This window comes from Hipposideros armiger, unplaced genomic scaffold (genome assembly GCF_001890085.2).
Source record: "Hipposideros armiger isolate ML-2016 unplaced genomic scaffold, ASM189008v1 scaffold_253, whole genome shotgun sequence".
NCBI classification, from domain to species: Eukaryota; Metazoa; Chordata; class Mammalia; order Chiroptera; family Hipposideridae; genus Hipposideros; species Hipposideros armiger.
In genome coordinates, this window is record NW_017731603.1 from 2,020,431 (window position 1) to 2,038,168 (window position 17,738).

Below are 17,738 nucleotides of genomic sequence, written 5' to 3' on the forward strand. Positions count from 1 at the left end.
AGCCTACACCATCTCGGGCGACTCACGGCAGCCCAGCTCCAGGTTGAGCTGTTGTTCAGCATCTTAGCTGTGGAGGGCAGTGTCACTGGCCTTCATATGTGGGATCCGAACTGGGGCCCTCTGGTGTCCCAAGCCAGTTCTTAACCATCGCGCCACTCGGCCGGCCCAATCCCCACTGTTTTTTGCAGTCAGATGTTGTGAAGACTCCTCTTCTTGGTACTAGTGCTCCAGGCTGGGAAGCCTAGTGTGGGGCTAGGGTCCCTCTCTCCTCCTGGGGGAAACCTCTGCAGCCAAGATATCCCTCATTATTCTCAACCACCACACAGAAGTTTGAGACCAGCCTGTTTTGTGTCTCTGTCCTTCCTACCAGTCTCAACATGGCTATTTTATATCCTTAGCTACAGAATTTCTGTTCAGCTGGACTTCAGATGGTTCTCCAGGTTGATTGTTCTATAATTTAGTTGTAATTTTAAGGTGTTCACAAAAGGACGCAGGCCCAGTGTCTGTCTACTCTGCCATCTTGGATCTCTCCATAATGTGTGTTGTTTTAAGCTACTAAATTTTGGGGTAACATGTTATGCAGCAGTAGATTACTAATACAGTACTGAACTAATAGTCTGCTTTAATGAATAAGAGCTATGTTGACAACATTCCCTTTCAGACTAGAAAGACAAGTTATGCAACAACAATAGCAGCAATAAAACTCTGAAAACCTCTTCAGGGTAGTGTTTTGTGATGAATTTTATGGATGCTTAAATATAGTTTTGTGGTGCTGACTATACTAGCATCTTAGAAATTAAGCTCAAATGGCCTGAACCTTCTTGGAATTTCTCAAACAAGTCCAGAATTACTCCTGAACTAGCCAGTTTGTGTATATAGATACATTTATTTGCTTATGAAAAATATTGTGAAATTTAAAATCAACCTTCTTTACATTAAAAAAAATCATAGATGGAAAAGCCAAGTATATGTGATCTGTACAGGATAAAATAGAATCAGTTTACTATCTAATAATTCCCTAAAAAATGTCTACCTGAAGAAAAATATAGATCAACCCAAATAATTATTCCATGTCATGTTGAAAGCAAAGTAAATCTGATGGTGTTCTCCTGAATTCAATCTATTTTCCTCACATTCCAAGGCAGCTTCACGGCAGCTTTTGCTGGGGTGCTATCATTTGTGTCCATAAAGTCTGATTGCACAGATCTTTAATTACTTAAAACTCTGCCTAGTTTTGCTGGAGGGAAAGCCAACAGAGAGTTAGGGAAAAAAAGGCATCATTGGGAAAAGTCCAGAGGGTCTGGAGAACAATGATACCAGAGCAAGGATTGTGACTTTGTCTGCAGATGGATTTAGATGAAGACAAATTTATGTCTTTAGTGGGATTTTAATGCTTGGGTGGAGTAGGTCTAATATTAGAAAAAATTTCAGAACATTTTTGAATGGTGGGGATGGAAGAGAAGGACAATCGACAAAGAAGACACTCCAGGTGGACCCCAAGCTCCAATGTCTATAGGAGCTTCTGCATGAATAAACCTTTTGTTTACAACTACCCTACGAAAAGTACGGGAATAAGTGAGGGTTGTCTTCTTGGCCAATCTTCTTTGGGCATTCAGCATTCTGTCGTTTGGAACCTGACCTAGTCTACTGTCGTCCTAATTTTCAGGCTTACCTTGATCATCTTTTTTTTTCAATAGTTGAGTTTTGCTTTATTAATTCATGTATTTGACAATCTATATCTTTCAGTGACTTGATTAGACCATTTATATTTAAAGTGATTATTGATATGGTTAGGTTTAAATCTACCATCTTGCTATTGTTTTCTGTTTGTCCTATCTGTTCTAGGTCCGTTTTCTCTTCCTTTCTGTCTTATTTTGAAATAATTATTTTTTTATTATTCTCTTGATCATCTTTCTTTTTCTTTAAATTAAAAGATTTCCCCTCAGATCTCCTTCATTTCAGTTTGGTTCTCTGTACATTCCAAGGGTCTAAGTAGAACTTTCAGCAAACATTTCTATATATTAAGAGAATCCTTTTAGAGAAAATGTCTTAGTCCTTGTACTCTAATCCAAATCATGATTTTTTTTTTAACCCATGCGTCATATATGTGGAAGAGATTGCTAGAGTTTACCATTTTTCATGTTCTCCTCTTCATTTTGGGAACAGAGCTAACATTTTCCAGACTCTTTTGCAGTTAATTGGGGGCTATATGACCAAAGGCTGGGCAGAGAAATATGGTCAAAAGTGATACACACCACTTTCAGGACTGGCCTATAACCACCCCCCTCTCCCCATAATTCTCAATCCTCTCTCCCTTTCTCCATTTGCTGGATAAATGGAGAGAATTCTGAGGATTTAGAGAAAGGTGGAGCCCAAGATGGAAGAAGACTGTCTCTCTAAAGGACGGCATGGAACTGCTTTTTCTAAAGACCAGTGTTGGCCTGTGACATGAGCAGCAAATAAACTTTTATTGTGGTTGCTGCTTTGCTTTTAGATGTTTTTGTCACAGTGTTTGATCTACCCTGATTAATACATGAGTGCCAGCTGCTGTGGTTTGAGCTTTATCACAACGGGAGACGTTGTAAAGTAAATAGATCTTAGCAAAATGTCAGCTGGATTGTTAGATAAACCTTTCCCCTAGCACCATTCTCATTGCTTTCGTTGCAGAGACTAGCAAATGCTCAGGTTCACTGATTAAATCTGCATGCTTTTTATTACCCTTTCTTTACCTTCTACTGGGTTGAGGGGAAAGTGTAAAGGGGTTGTGAGGTCCCTATGTGGAGAAACGATGAGAAATTTGGGCCTAGCTAGTCTGAAATTGAGATAATCCTGTTCTACAATGAGGAGTCAGTTCCTTCCCCAAAGGAGTACTTAGCATCTGTATTTGCTTCAGCCTTTCACAAGTCCAGGTGAGCTATCCACAGTGTCTACCCATCAGTGTTAATTCCTTATGAATCCTCCTACTCACAACATTACATCCTTTTGCTCAGGAAGAAACCAGGACTTTGAGGATCCTCTCTCCCCGGTAGAAATCATGGATTTGCATTGCTCAGGGGACCAGTGTAGTTCTTTCCCAATGTTCCTTTTAAATGTCAACTAGTAGCATTCGTTCCATGAGTGTACTATGTCATGCCTACACTGAGCTCCCTGTTGCAGAAACATGGAGCACTCTTACACCAGTCTCTCCCTCTGCACATACTGATTTGTTTGCTTGGATTGTCTTCTCTGTCTCTTTCCCCTTGAAAAGGTCTACTCACTGTCAGATATCTTTTGATTCTCCCATATAAAGTGACTATAGTATTGCATCTTGAGGCATGCCTCTAGGATGGTGATTATATTTAATCTTTTTGCAACCATATAAATCCTAGCGCTGTTAGGCACATAATACATGCTTTGTAAATATTTGCTGAATGAATAGTCCAAAATGGATAAAGGAAGACATGAATGTAGCCTCACCTTAAAGTAGTATCACCTATAAGTCCCCAGCACATACTATAAGACCGAACCCTTTTAGGATTCCATAGCATCTGCAGATGTCCCTTTGTTTTTGGCATTAACATGATCTGTTCCCATTTTGGGAAAGTGAAATTTAATGCCTATCTTTACATTTTGGTGTTATAGCTCATTCTCATAAAATGTACATCCTTTCTGAATGCTCTAGTTGTTTCTTTAGTTTCCTCATGGCTGACTTCATTTTCTCATTTCTCAGAGTGTAGTTCATAGGATTGAGCAGAGGGGAGATGACACTGAAGGTGACAGAGATGGTGGTATCTGTTGAGAGGGCAGGGTAGGGCCAGGCATAGACATAGGTGCAGGGCCCCAGAATGCAGGGTCACCACAGTGATGTGTACACTCTCTTATTTTGTTCATATAATATACAAAACTAAAAGGAAACACGAGGGAGGCTTTCGAGGTGCTGATAATATGATGGAAATCACTTGGTTCTGGAGATGGTCTTTTTGAGGGCAATGTGACTCGCCTATAGCTCCTCTCCCTAAGAGCTTTACAATTAAGACTGTAAGAGCGTTGCAGCTTGTGGAGTGTGTGTGTGTGTGACGGGGAGGGAAGGAAGGCGGTACAAAGTCATGGGGATAGCATGTATATAATAAACAGTTCCATTTGGTCATATCGTGTTTGTAAACCCTGTCCAGGAGGTGGGCTGACCAGCATCATTTCTCACATCTGCATTTTGGATACACATGTGTGGATTCTCTGGAGCATTTACGCAATTTGGGTTTTACCACTTCCTAGCTGGTGTGACCTTGGGCAAGTTTCTCACAGCTGGTAGAGCCATGTCTCAGACCAAGATCGGTCTTATTTCAAAGATTTATGCTCTCAACTAAACTTTTCAGTGTTGATCAGCCTTTCCCAGAAAAATCTGCAAAGAAACAGGCTCAGGAAAATCCTTTGCAAATCAAGTGAAAGCAGTATGTGGGTGTAAGAAGCCTGCACATGATGAGTGAGGGGTGCGTCTGAGAGTGACTTGGTATGAGAGAATGTCAGAAGTGACTTTGAAAAAAACAGAGAAGAGTTTGAAAAAGCGGACTTTTCAGTCCTTAGAGGTACCTTCACCATGAGCCTGCATCAGCTACATAGTTCTCCATATGAGGGACAGAAATAAGTTCTGAGTAGCATTACCTTACACATGAACTCCTCTTGAAAATAAGGGATCTAGTGGGTTCCTATGGCTGCTGTCTTTTTGAAAGTGTAGGATTATGCACATTGCATTGTAACACATGCACTTAGAGAGGGAGAGGGGAAAATGGATAAAGAAACACAATTCTATGTGGTTTTTTGCAATATCAAAATTAAGGGTTACAAGGATTTCTTACAAATCAACCCAAGGGGACTGTCATTTGGAAGTAACCTTATCAAACGTCTCGGACAAAGCCTGCAAATTGAGGGTTCCCTTACACGCCAGCTTCCCACTGAGCAAATGCTGCTCCGTTCTCTACACTGAGTTGAGTCTCTCAGAGGTCTCCCATGGCATAGTCTTCTCTTTCCCGGTATGAAAAGCCTCTACTCTTGATTGAATCCCTAAAAGTTGTAGGAGCATTATTCATATTTAGTAACATACGAGGGCACAGATAAGCTAGCCATTAGAACACTGACTCAAAGCCCCCCAAATTCCATTTGCAGCCAAGAAGCAGAGCTGGCCAGACCATATAATGAATTCAGGAACTGCTGTCTCCAAGTGCTGTTTTTCCACGTAGTCACCGTCCTGAGAGCTGGGGGACAGCAGCACCTTCTCAACTACCTTCGAAGTACTTGGAAGCTCAATACTCCACCAAGTAGAATACATGACATCCTCTGGAGCCAACTGACTTTCTGTTTTGCAAGCCACACCTCCCTTCTTTCTAAGAGTGAAAAGCTACTACTTCTCTTTGCTTCATGAAGAGTTTTGGTTTCAATATGAACAGTCTACACATTTGCAGGGTTTCTAAAAAAAAAAACAACACTAACAGCTTTTCAGGTTCAGAAGTTCTCACACACAGCGACACGAACTGACTTCAGCCTCCAAGTGGGACATGGACTCTCTCAGGGTCTCCCACTGCACCTTAGAAGTAGGTTCTGGGGGGGGGATTCTATGTTTAATGCAGAGCCTACGTCAAGGCTAGTGATTTTGTTACTGTCTTCCTTCAGCTGGGAAAAGGCAACCTCAGGGAATCACTTATCCTGACTCCCACTTTGCCTTCCAATGCCTCAGCCGCCTCCATTAGTCCCTCAGCCACCAGCCCAGGAGAGGAGTCAGCAAGGGGAATATTGTTGGGCACGAATGAGGAAGCTGAGGGGCCGATTCATGGTGTTTCTGTGGGTTCATTAAAATGGCACCAAGCCTTCCTCCTCCTCTCTCTCTTCCTCACCTCCTCTCTGCCTCTTATCTCAAACGGACATGCAGAGGCACAAGTGAACATTTAGGACATCTCCTTTTCTCTTGAGGAAGTGCACGAGACAGTGCGTTATCCTCCTTGGCTTAGGGAGAAAGTGTTACACCAGACCATATCAAGGACTGTGCAGCTTTTCTCCTCCCCAAAATCGCTTTGCCTGCAGTCGGCTGGGAACTGAAACTTCAGTAAAAGGGAAGCAAGGGGAAAAATCAAAGCTTCGTGACTACTCTCAGAGCAGTGCTCAGAGACTGGGTGGTATAGATTTGTATGTGCAATTTCTGTTTAACGTGTCATGTACATTGCCCCTATGCAATTATTTTAATCTATGTCTCTGAGATCCACAGTTCCCTTAGAATCTAGGGAGGTGGCATGGCAACAGCTCTTGACATTCATCAATTGAATTTCTTCAGAATTATCTTAGGTTATTGGGTTCATGGGTAGCCAAAATGTTTGATTCAGGGAGCAGTGTAGGAAAGGGTAATCTGAAAGCCATGTGTGTGTGTGCAGAATGAGTTGAATTTTCTATGGCTCTTAGCAGAGCTTAAGAAATAACAAAAACTGACTTAAATGGGGAAAATGCAGCCCAGCTTGTGATTTTATGTCCTCCAGATAAATGATATGTGTTGTTTTAATCAGATACAGTTGCTTTCCCTTTCCCCTGAATTATTGAAGCAGGTTATATTGTGTGTTCAGACACATTCTGAGGAAGTCTCAGGGACACTATGTGGCAGGGGTTTCTGCCTCTAGAGATTAGGCTTCTGAGATATAATGATTCAGACCCCCATAGATCTTTGGTGCCATCCAATTCTGACATAGCGATAAAAATCTGATTTGAGTGCGTCACAAGAGATAAGAAGGAAAGGAAAAGACACATTTGAATGCAGTGGACTAGAAAGTGGTGTGTGGTATGCACTTTGCACTGGCAATTTCATAAAGAAAAGCCTTTCGACTCTTGAGAGCAGAGCTACCTGAGGGAGCAAGGTAGCAGGACCCTAGAAGTGGTGATTTGACAAATGCAAATAATTCTTAGAATTTGTGTGCTAGGGGAAGAAAGTTAATATTGTAAAAAAGTTAGACTTGATTGATCAGGAGACAAGGCATGGCAAATAATTGAGCCAATTAGTTTATCAACGCTTGTGGGGCCAGCCCAGATCCAAGGAGGGACATAGGGAGTTTGTCTTCAGCATTCACTATTCTTTGGCTAACTCTCCTTGAGGTCTTTTCTATCCCACTGAGCTGACTTCTTGGTCTGATCTCTATCTCTTTTCTCAAAATCAGGGTTTATCTTTTTATTTATTTATTTATTTATTTATTTATTTATTTATTTATTTATTTATTTATTTTATTTTCATCACTTCCACCACCACCACTACCACACCACCACCACCACCCTGCCCCAGATTCCAGGGTTTATCTTTGAGCCATTATCTTCTTTTTTTTTTTTTAGCTGAGCCATCCTGCCACCTGTTGGCAGCTCAGCGGCTGCTCAGCTCGGGCTGACTCGAACCGCTGTTGCTCAGAGCTCAAACTCTTGAGCGAGCTCTTAACCAACTGAGCCACTCAGCCGGCCCAGCCATTATCTTCTTTTGATAGGAAACTCTCCTATGCTCATCAGTTTCAGAGTGACTCCTTAAACTGTATGAATAGCAAGCAAACCTATTGTCATGTTTTAATGACAGAATGCTAGAAATTTTGAGCTAGTAGGTGGTTTGAATTCAATGTACATTCCTATGTTTTTTATCCCATCATTTTTTTCCCTAATAATGAGGAGTATGGGCCATATAGGAGAAGAATATAATAGAGCAAACAATAAGGATATTAATAATGACATTAATTTTTAACTGAGCATTTACTATCTGCCAGGCATTGTATGCTTCACATGTATCATCTCATTTTAACCTTCACAATAGCTCCATGACATGGATAGTATAAGTACCTCTGTACAGGTGAACTATGACCTGTGAAGAGGTAAAAGAACTTGCTCAATATCGCACAGCTGGTGGATGGCAGAGCTAGCATTTGGATCTAGGTTTGTATGACTCAGAAGTTAGAGCTTTCAGCTATAATGCTTTACTTTTTACTTTGCTTTTACCATGCTTTCCCAGACAAGAGCACTAGCCTCTATTGCCGCTTCACAAATACCAACAGATTGGAAAATAAACTGGTAAACTGGTTAGAACTTTATCTTCCTTAACGTCTTCTCGTCTTCACATTCTCTTGGTGGGAAGAATATAGATCCTCAGTGGTAAAGCCAATCTGAGATTGGCCCTGATAAGGCTGCAACTGAAAAAATCACTTCTTGCATAATGAGAATAAACTGCCCTTTGTGTAGGATTCCTGAGGTTCTGCCTTTGTCTAAACTTAATCACAAGAATGTGATTCTGACACGTCTAGTTCTGCATAAGATAAATCCCCCGTAGGCCATTATAGGAAAGCTTCTCAAGGAGATATTTTTCCCTCAGTGGCAGTAAGAGTGGGCCAGTGGGTGGTTGGCAGCATGAGCTTGTAGACAGGGCACTTGCTTGGTTTGGCTTCTTGTCTGACTTCGTCTTAGCAGATCAGAGAAGACTGGTGCGTGATCTCTGCAGCAAGAGCCACCTGGGCTCAAGCTCCGGCTTTGTCACTGTGATTTGGGCAAGAAAGAGACCTCACTGAGCCTCCACTTCTTCATCTATGGAATGGGGATCAGAATACCCACCTCCCAGGGACACTATGAGGATTAGGTGAATTAACACTTGCAAAGCCTCAGTACATACAGCTGGCGAAATGCTGTGATTAGTACTATGTTGAGTGACCTTAACACTGGAGGCTCATCAGTCAATGAAGTGTGTTGAATCAAATGGTAGTTGAGCTATGCATCCTGACTGGGTTAAAGACAGGGAATGATCACAGAAAACACCAACTTAGTATTGTTCCTAGAGATACTGAGGAGATCCAGCCTAGTTATGAAAGCCTTCCACGGGGCCCCATGTAAACGAGAGATTAAGGTTTACACAGAAGACACCTCAGTCCCCAGGTCAGGTCTATTTGTCAGGAGGGAATAGGTCCCATGTTCACAAAACTACCGTTCGTAATTCAGACAACATCCACCAGCTTCTGCTCCATCTTTCTGCTATTTTCAATCCATCTAGTTGTTTAGCAAATATTGATGGAAAATTGGCAGAGTTTTAGGTTATTTGAGAGAAAGCAATTTAATCTAGAACCAGTGGAGAAGAATTAAAATCTAATAATAATATGGGAGTGATGAGACCATCTAAAGACAATGTGGGGAAAGGAAAATTTCTCCCTAATGGGCTCATAGAAACCTGCATGGGAGAGGTGACATTTATGTTTGGGGCACCTGGCAATGGAGAGAAAGGGAGCACTGGCTTTAGGGGACCGTTTGAGTATATAAATGTTGCTTATAAGTGGGAAGTTTGTCTAGGAAGAAAGGATGCAAACATGAAGGTACAGAAAGACATAGAAAAAATCATTGCTATAAAATTTTTATTTTTGGTCAATCTAAGGAAGTGTATGTAAGTATTCATTGTACCATTCTTTCAATGTTTTTGAAGGTCTGAAATATTTTCTCTTTAGTTTTAACTTTAGCATAAGAATTACCTCTGTAGATTTCAGTTTGAGGAGCACCATCGACAGGAAATAAGCTTGAGAAAAATCTCTTCTTTGTGTAACTCAAGGGGTCCCAGAAGACAAAAGCTGCTTTTTCCCCATTTCCAAATTGAACTCATTCCTGTCTGTCATTTCACAATATTCTCTTTGTTAAGAGTTCTTAGCTGTGCTGTCTGTCACCAAAGATTCTCCGTGGAATGCAACATCTTGTGTACATATTACATTCTTTTCACTCAAAATGTATTTATGAATATTAATGATCATATCTAGATTTCAATTTTTCTCACTCTTAAGCATAGATACCCAGAACCCGCAGGCATACACACTCAGGTAGAGTTATGTTTCTTACCTAAAATCCCCAGCCGTCTTTCAAGGATGCCAGCACCTTAAATAATGTTCACATGAACCTTGGGATTCATTCAGCTTCAGAAAGTTCTGTTAAATAGCCCTCTGAAGGCCACTGATTTCCGTGTCCTCTCTTCTATCTTTATGTGGAAAACAGCAGACTCAGGGAATATTTTCTTGGCTCTTCCATGATGATCTGCAGTGCTCTGTCACATTTACCTATTCCTTAATCCCAGAACTTGTATGAGAATTATCAGAGGGAATATAGTTGGGTGTGGCTGTGGAAAAATTCTGCTGATGGGGAGGTGGTTTCAGTGGGAGTAATTAAGATGTTACTCAGACGCAAATACTTAGGAACACACATTTTGTCTAGGGTCTAAAAATTTCTAGCAGTGACAAAGATTCTGTCCTTAACTAAACTCTACTCATTCTCCCCTGAACTTTTCAACTAGACCTCAACTTTTGGACTGCCATGTTTGTCTCTGCATTGTCCAATTTTAGCAAAAATCTTGCTAAGTCAGTTTAGCCAGACACCCCCCCCCCCATATCTGATCACCCTGGATATCTAATCAGGTTCCTTGTCCTTCACCATCCCTGGAGTGAGACCTGATCACCCTGTCCTGACTTCAGCAAGAATCTTGTTAGGTTGGGTTAGCCAGAATTGCCCCCTTACCCCTGATTTTTTTCTCTTAATAATTTTCCTCTTGGGAAATAAATGTCTATTCTTACAGATCCTGAACAATTTCCTCAGGCAGTTTCACCCATGTGGGTGAAGTGTGCTATACAAGTATTGGAAGGAACCATTGGACCTGAAGGGGTTACGTAGGCAAGAGTGCAGGGACTCTGAATGGCTGATGACTGAAGTGGATTATGGAGTTCTCACAGGATGCATATGTAGCCAGGAAACCCACTCTGGGTCCATCAGCAAATCCCACTTGCTTGACCTTCAAAGTTTTTCCAAGTTCTCACCACCTCCACCATTACTACCCTAAGTCGTGTTTTCATTATTTCTTTCGTGGGACTATTGCAGTAGCCTCTTAACTGGTCTTTCTGTTTTTGTCTTCACCCCTCTTCAGTCTATTCATAACAGTAGCCCCTGCAAGTCTGTGAAAACATGTATCATTATTCTGCTCTTTGAAGCCTTCCAAGTGCATATGATTTTACTTAATGTGAAAGTCAAAATTCTTACAGTGATCGAAAAGGTCCTAATTACCTGGTCCCATGGCCCCATTGTCTCTTGGACCTCAACTACTTCCTATCTCCTCCTTGCTTCTTCTCGTCTAATTACAAAGCCCTCTTTGCTGTTTCTTGGATGCTCTGGGTACATCCCCACCTCAGGGCCGCTGCACATCTGATTTGTGGACTGAGATTTGTACCATGACATGAACACTTTTCTACTTTAAAAAATTTAGATCTAGGATCTACTTCCAGGAATAGGCAGGGGGACCTCCCAGCAGCTGTAAATAGCATAATAAGTAAGTAAATACAAGCTGAGTCAATATATTGAATAATGTTTTCCACTTCATTCCAATCTTTTTGAATGTATATGCATAGTCTGAAGCATCTTTATAGGTTTCCATCATTTTTAGGAAGTCATGTTATCAGAGAATAAAAACAACTCAATTGTTTTCTTAATCATATTCTCCAATGATTTGGGGAGCAGTAATGAAGGAAAGGCGATATGAACTCATTGAGCTCTTGAATTCAACAATTTTTGTGCGTATTTTCTATGTTCTGCTTGCTGTGCCAGGGGCTGGGGACACAACAATACGTCCCAAACAATCCTCCTGGGGGAGACAGGAAGAAAGAGAGCAGGAAATCAGAAACAGGGTCCTGAGTGCTATGCTGGAGATAACAGCACAGGGCACTGACGGGGTGGTGTGTGGCCAGCGGTCCTGGAGTTCAGAGGAAGTTCAGGACGAGGAAGGACCTTGCACAAGGTCACAGAACTCATAATTGGTAAGGTCCACATTCTAGCTCAAGCTGTGCTAACTTCAAGGCACCTGCTCTCAGCCATAGGAGTGTGGGCTTTAGAGGGCAAGCTCTTCAGGTTGTCACCTGAAGGAGGTATCTGAGGAGAATCTTCATTTGGAAGTGTTTACTACATTAAGATGTGATCATTTTCTGAAAGACCTTATAGAATCCAAATGCCCAAGCTGCATTATTTTCCAAAATGTGCCTCAGCTCCCTTGCTGGTAAATGTGTAGGAATGGAGTGGGAATGTCTGAATATATATATATATATATATATTCTTTCTCTTAACTGAAAATTTTATTTGGACAATGCAGGTTCCCATGCAGTTGTAAGACATAACAGAGCTATCCCACCTTAATCCACTCCCCCCGTGAAATTTTCACAGTATATGTGGATATCAAAGCATCAAGCTGCATATCTTAAATATATACCATTTTTGTCAATTATACCTCAATAGAGCTGGAAAAAACCCCACAACAATTCCAATGGGATAAAATGATTTGAGTGTCTTTCCATTTCGTTTTCCGTATTTCTTTCAAGTCTGTATTGGAAAATCAATATCCACCTCCCTGGCTAACAATTTCTCTACTTTCTTTTGTAACATGAAACCCATCTTTTTACATTATTATTCCATGCTAATTTGACTCTTTGAAAGTGATGTGTATCTTAGTGGAAATATAAAGATCAGCTAGAAAATTTTTAGTGAAATACAGTTTATTTGATGGACAAACATTTTCAAAGGTGGTGAGAAGGAGCAAGCTACCCTTCTATACCCTGTCAGGAGGCCTGAGTCTTCCCTTAAGCCTCCTCATGGCTGACTTTATCTCCTGGTTCCTCAGAGTGTAGATCAAAGGGTTCAGCAGAGGGGAGATGACAGTGAAGGTGACAGAGATGGCCTTATCCGTGGGGAGGGCAGTGAAGGGCCGGGCGTAGACGTAAATGCAGGGCACAAAATGCAGGGTCACCACAGTGATGTGGGAGGTGCAGGTGGAGATGGCTTTCCTTCTGCCCTCCCCTGCCTGTGACCTCACTACTACTAATATGACCGTATAGGACAGCAGGAGAAAGAAGAACCAGAGCGTGGTTAGCACTCCATTATTGGAAATCATCAGCAGCTCGAGCATAAAAATGTCAGTACAGGCGAGTTGGAGGACCTGGGGGACATCACAGTAGAAAGTGTCGAGAACATTGGGTCCACAGAAGGGGAGCGGGAGCAACAGGGAAATCTGCACGATGGCGTGGACAAAGCCCCCCACCCAAGCGGCCACTATTAACCCAAGGCAATGGCTTTGACTCATGATCGTCACATAGTGCAGGGGCTTGGAGATGGCCACGCAGCGATCTAAGGCCATCACCGACAAGGAAAACACATCTACCCCGCCCACAAGGTGGAAGAAAAACATCTGGGCGAAGCAGCCGTTGAAGGAGATGGCCTTTCTCTGTGACAGAAGGTCCACCAGAACTTTGGGAGCTGTGACGGAGGAAAAGCAGATATCGGCAATGGATAAATTACGCAGCAAAAAATACATGGGGGAGTGAAGGCGAGACTCACAGGTCACAGTGACCACGATGAGGAGGTTCCCCAGCAGGGTTGTCACATACACCAAAAGTAGAAAAAGAAATAAGATGGAGCTCAGTTCCTGATCCTGGGTTAGGCCGAGGAAAATAAATTCTCTTACCCTGGTGCAGTTTTTTAACGCCATTGAATCATCTTCTTTTTTGCCTTTTTTGTTTCAAGCTACTTCATAGGAACGTACTTGGCTATTTGCTTGGCTTTCTTCCTAAGCACTAAGCACGCAATTTAGAGTGTTCCCCACATGGCTATAGTGTTTGCAATTTGTTGAGTTATCCAAATTTTTAAGGTTGTAAACAATTAGGTGATCAAATCATCACATGCAAAGTCATTCAGTAATTCTTTTCCTATAAAACTGGTTTTGGAGAGAATAAGCATTTGTGTTAAGTAGTGATATTTACATAGCATATTTTAATTTATTTTAGTTTTACATTTGTATTATTTTTTTTATTCCACAGGTATTTGTTAAATGTCAGGAACTGTCTGAAGCATTAAGCACAAAGATAAATAAGACACGGTTCCAGCCATTGTAGACTCCCAGTTCACAGTTTAATAGTCAGATTAGCGATTATTCTGTTGACTTTGAGGGGGTCTTGTCTTGCTCAAAAATGCATGTTCTGTTTCCTGTTTCAGCATTGTCATTGCATGAGTCAGTTTTCTTGCGCTTGGCTGTTCAATGTTGGATTTGTGAAAATTGCAGCCTGTTATTCCATGTAGGTGACTTGTCATTGTGATCACTTTATACTCATTAGATTATTTGCTTAGTAATTATTTTAAAACATTTATAATTTGCTACTGGGAAACAGCTTGAAATGATGCATAAATACAGATCTTGAAGAATGTCATTAATGTTTTATACTATGGTAAACACACTTAAACGTGAGAGTTACCCTCTTAACAGATTCTAAGTGTATGATACAGTACTGTTAGCTATACCCACACTGTTGTACAGCGATTCTCTAGAACATGCTTGTCTCATATCACTGATGTGATCCTTGCTGGAGTGCGGGGGAGAGAAGACAGTGATCCGCTTCTGAGAGGTGGTCCACACTGCATCAACCACACCCTTCCTCTGCTTTTTCCCCTTTGTGGGTCACAGATGAGAGAGGGAGGGATCACACAGCAGGGAGGGACATTGGTATCATTAGAATAATGCCTGTTTTTTAACAAGCTGTTATTGGTCATTCTTAGGTGAGCATCTATCGCAGTCTCCAAATGTATATGGATAAATTGGACCACATTGTCAAAGTGCTTACAGCCAATCAGACATGGGTGCTTTTTGCAAATTGCTGAACATAATACATGACAAAATGTGCAATGTGTCATGAGAGAGGTAGAGGTAGATTTGGGTGGGACAGGAGATATGATAGGAGACATCATGATTTCCAGCAGTAACAAAAAAGCTACTATTTTCTTTTTGAGTGCTTACTATGTGTGAAGAAGTATAAAAAGTCGAGTTATTTAATTTTCACTACCATCCTTCATTAAGTATTAATGTTATTTTGTTTTTCATATGGAATATATTATGTACCTGTGTTTGGCTGAAGGGAAGGAAGAGATGGAAATAAGATGGAAGAAACAGTTGTCTTTCTCCCTTCAATCTTATCTCTCTCTGTCTCTCTCTCTCTCTCTCTCTCTCTCTCTCTCTCTCTCTCTCTCTATATATATATATATATATATATATATATATATATATATATATATATATGGTCTAATTTTGTACAATAAGAATGTTTGATTAAGTCTCTCTGAAGACAAGAATTCAGCAGGAAGGGGCTCTGGAAACCCAATTTACATAGACTTGAGTCTGAGGCAACCTCACAAATAAGCAACACAAAATGTCACGATGCGTGACCCCTTATCTGACACCTAATAGACCGTTATTTCTGAATCCCTCTTAACACAACATCTCTCTTCCCAATAGTTAACACCCACCTTTGTTGTTTCCATCACTGACACCATCTTGACTCTGAAGCATTTAACATACCTGGAAAATAACAAAGTCGAAGTATTCATACATTTTCAAAATAATGACATCTCAATTCTACTATGCATAACCTTCATTAGAAGTTTAATGTCTTTACCTAATTCCTTTGATCCTGAAACTCCAACTATAAGATGTATGCTGTTATGTACAGTGCAGAACAGAATACCAGTGACATTAATTCTTGAAAATTTTGTCTCTGAAGGTAAGGCCTTGTGGAAGACTAAATAACTGAGTGCCTTTGCTCCCCTTTCAGGAGAGAAAGAGCAGATTCAAAGAATCACATCTTCAAGAACTCTCACTTGTGTGCCTGTCTTATGTACAAATCCCTCAGCCGCAGGCCTAAGATAAGGATGGCAAAGGGAATATTTTTGGGCAAGGAAGTGGAAGTCAGGTGCCTGACTCTGCTATTGGTGATGAAGTTTCAATGGGAGTTATTAAAAAGTTACCGAGACATACGCACACACAGGCATATTTGATTGGTGTCCAAGTTATTTAGAGGCATTCTAGAATATCTATCCCCTTACCCGTAGCTCATCAGAACATTGTTAAAACATGCCAGGTTTTGTGCCCAAGAGACTACAAGTGTCCAATTTTCATGGCTCACAAGGCTCATAGGGCACTCTATACAAGTGAGTTTCAATTTGATTGCCAATAAACTGGAAAAAGAGAACTAGACCTAAAATCCTTTGCTACCAGTTCAGTTTCTAATTATACACAGGATGATTGTAGTCTCGTGATGTTGCTATTAGTCTCCACCTGCAGAGAAACGTGACTTAGATGACGTTTGGTGAATGAGTATTTTCCCTGGTTTCCAACATTCTACTCATATGGAAAGCTCTCAATTTGGATACAGCTAGATTAACTGTGTAGGCAGATGAACTGTCTACATTTAAGATTAAATCGATTCATTGAATGGTTTTATCTTATATATGCACTTCCCACTGTTTCCAGAATGATGACGACTTTGGATTTAACTGCTCTTCCCTTTGATTTTAGTACGTTAAATTGGTCTATAAAGATAAGAACTGCATGAGGCAGGTTGTGTGTTTGAGATGGGTAGTCCTTTTCCCCCCCAGCTTTATTGAGATATAATTGACATATATTATTGTGTCTGTTTAAGGTATACAATGTATTCATTTGATATATTCATATATTGCAAAATGATTATCATTGTAGTGTCAGCTAACATCTCCAGCACCTCACATACTGACCAATTCTTTTTTTGTGGTGATATCATTTAAGATCTACTCTTTCAGCAACTTACAAGTATATAATATGAGGTGTGATAAAAAATACAGTGAATGTCTAAATAAGAACATTTATTACAGTAAAAGACACATTGCCATTAATCCCCCTTAAAATAGTCCCCCTCACTTTGAACACACCCATCCCATCGTTCTTGCCACTTTCTGAAGCAGTTCTGGAAATCCTCTTTCATGAGTGTCTTTAAGTTGCACTGTTGTGGCTGCCTTGATGTCCTCGATTGATTCAAAACCTTTACCTTTTATGGTCATTTTGACTTTGGGGGAAGAGCAAGAAGTCTCACGGTGCCAGATCTGATGAGTAAGGTGAATGAGGACATGCTGTAATGTTTTTATTTGACAGAAATTGTCATGCCAGAAATGATGTGTGACATGGAGCCTTTCAGTTGTGATCAACAAATACGGTGAACGCTGCTTCTGAGTACCATCCAACGGAAAGGCAGGGATCTTCAATATGGGAAGCGGCATGTCAGACCTTAGTAACAGTGTGTGACAAGTTTCAACTTGTTGAGTGCAGTCAATTGGGTGTGAGCTATGGTTGAGAGAAGGTGTATTTTGAAGTGTGCCATCCTCCATCATGACAACACTCTGTGTCATATGAAGGTCTGACAATTAAGTTTGAGAACTCATCCTAGAAAATGTGCTACATACCTCATTGCTGAATATCACTATGGTCACCTTCAAAGTACTCCCCTTGGGAAACTATGCACTGATGCCAGTGCGTAGTCCACTCTTCAAAGCAATTTTGGAACTCTTTTTCTGGAATGGCCATCAGAGCTGTCGAAGTATTACCCTTGATGTCCTGAATGTCATCAAAATGTCTTCCTTTCAATATTTCCTTTATCTTCGAGTGAAGAAAGAAGTCATTGGGGGCCAGATCAGGTGAGTAGAGGGGGTGTTCCAATACAGTTATTTGTCTATGGCTAAAAACTCCTTCACAGACAGTACCATGTGAGTTGGTGCATTGTCATGATGCAAGAGCCATGAATTTTTGGTGAAAAGTTCGTCGTCTAACTTTTTCACACAGCCTTTTCAGCACTTCCAAATAGTAAACTTGGTTAACTGTTTGTCCAGTTGGTACAAATTCATAATGAATAATC

At 40.9% G+C, this 17,738-nt stretch overlaps 1 protein-coding gene across 1 annotated transcript; it reads right to left on the reverse strand.

Moving 5' to 3' along the window:
* Positions 1 to 12,583: 12,583 nt before the first annotated feature.
* LOC109390009 (olfactory receptor 4D10) lies at positions 12,584 to 13,571 on the reverse strand. Its single transcript, XM_019655987.1, has one exon. It carries the CDS (start codon positions 13,517 to 13,519, stop codon positions 12,584 to 12,586), a length of 936 nt encoding a protein of 311 aa, XP_019511532.1. The 5' UTR covers positions 13,520 to 13,571.
* Positions 13,572 to 17,738: the final 4,167 nt, after the last annotated feature.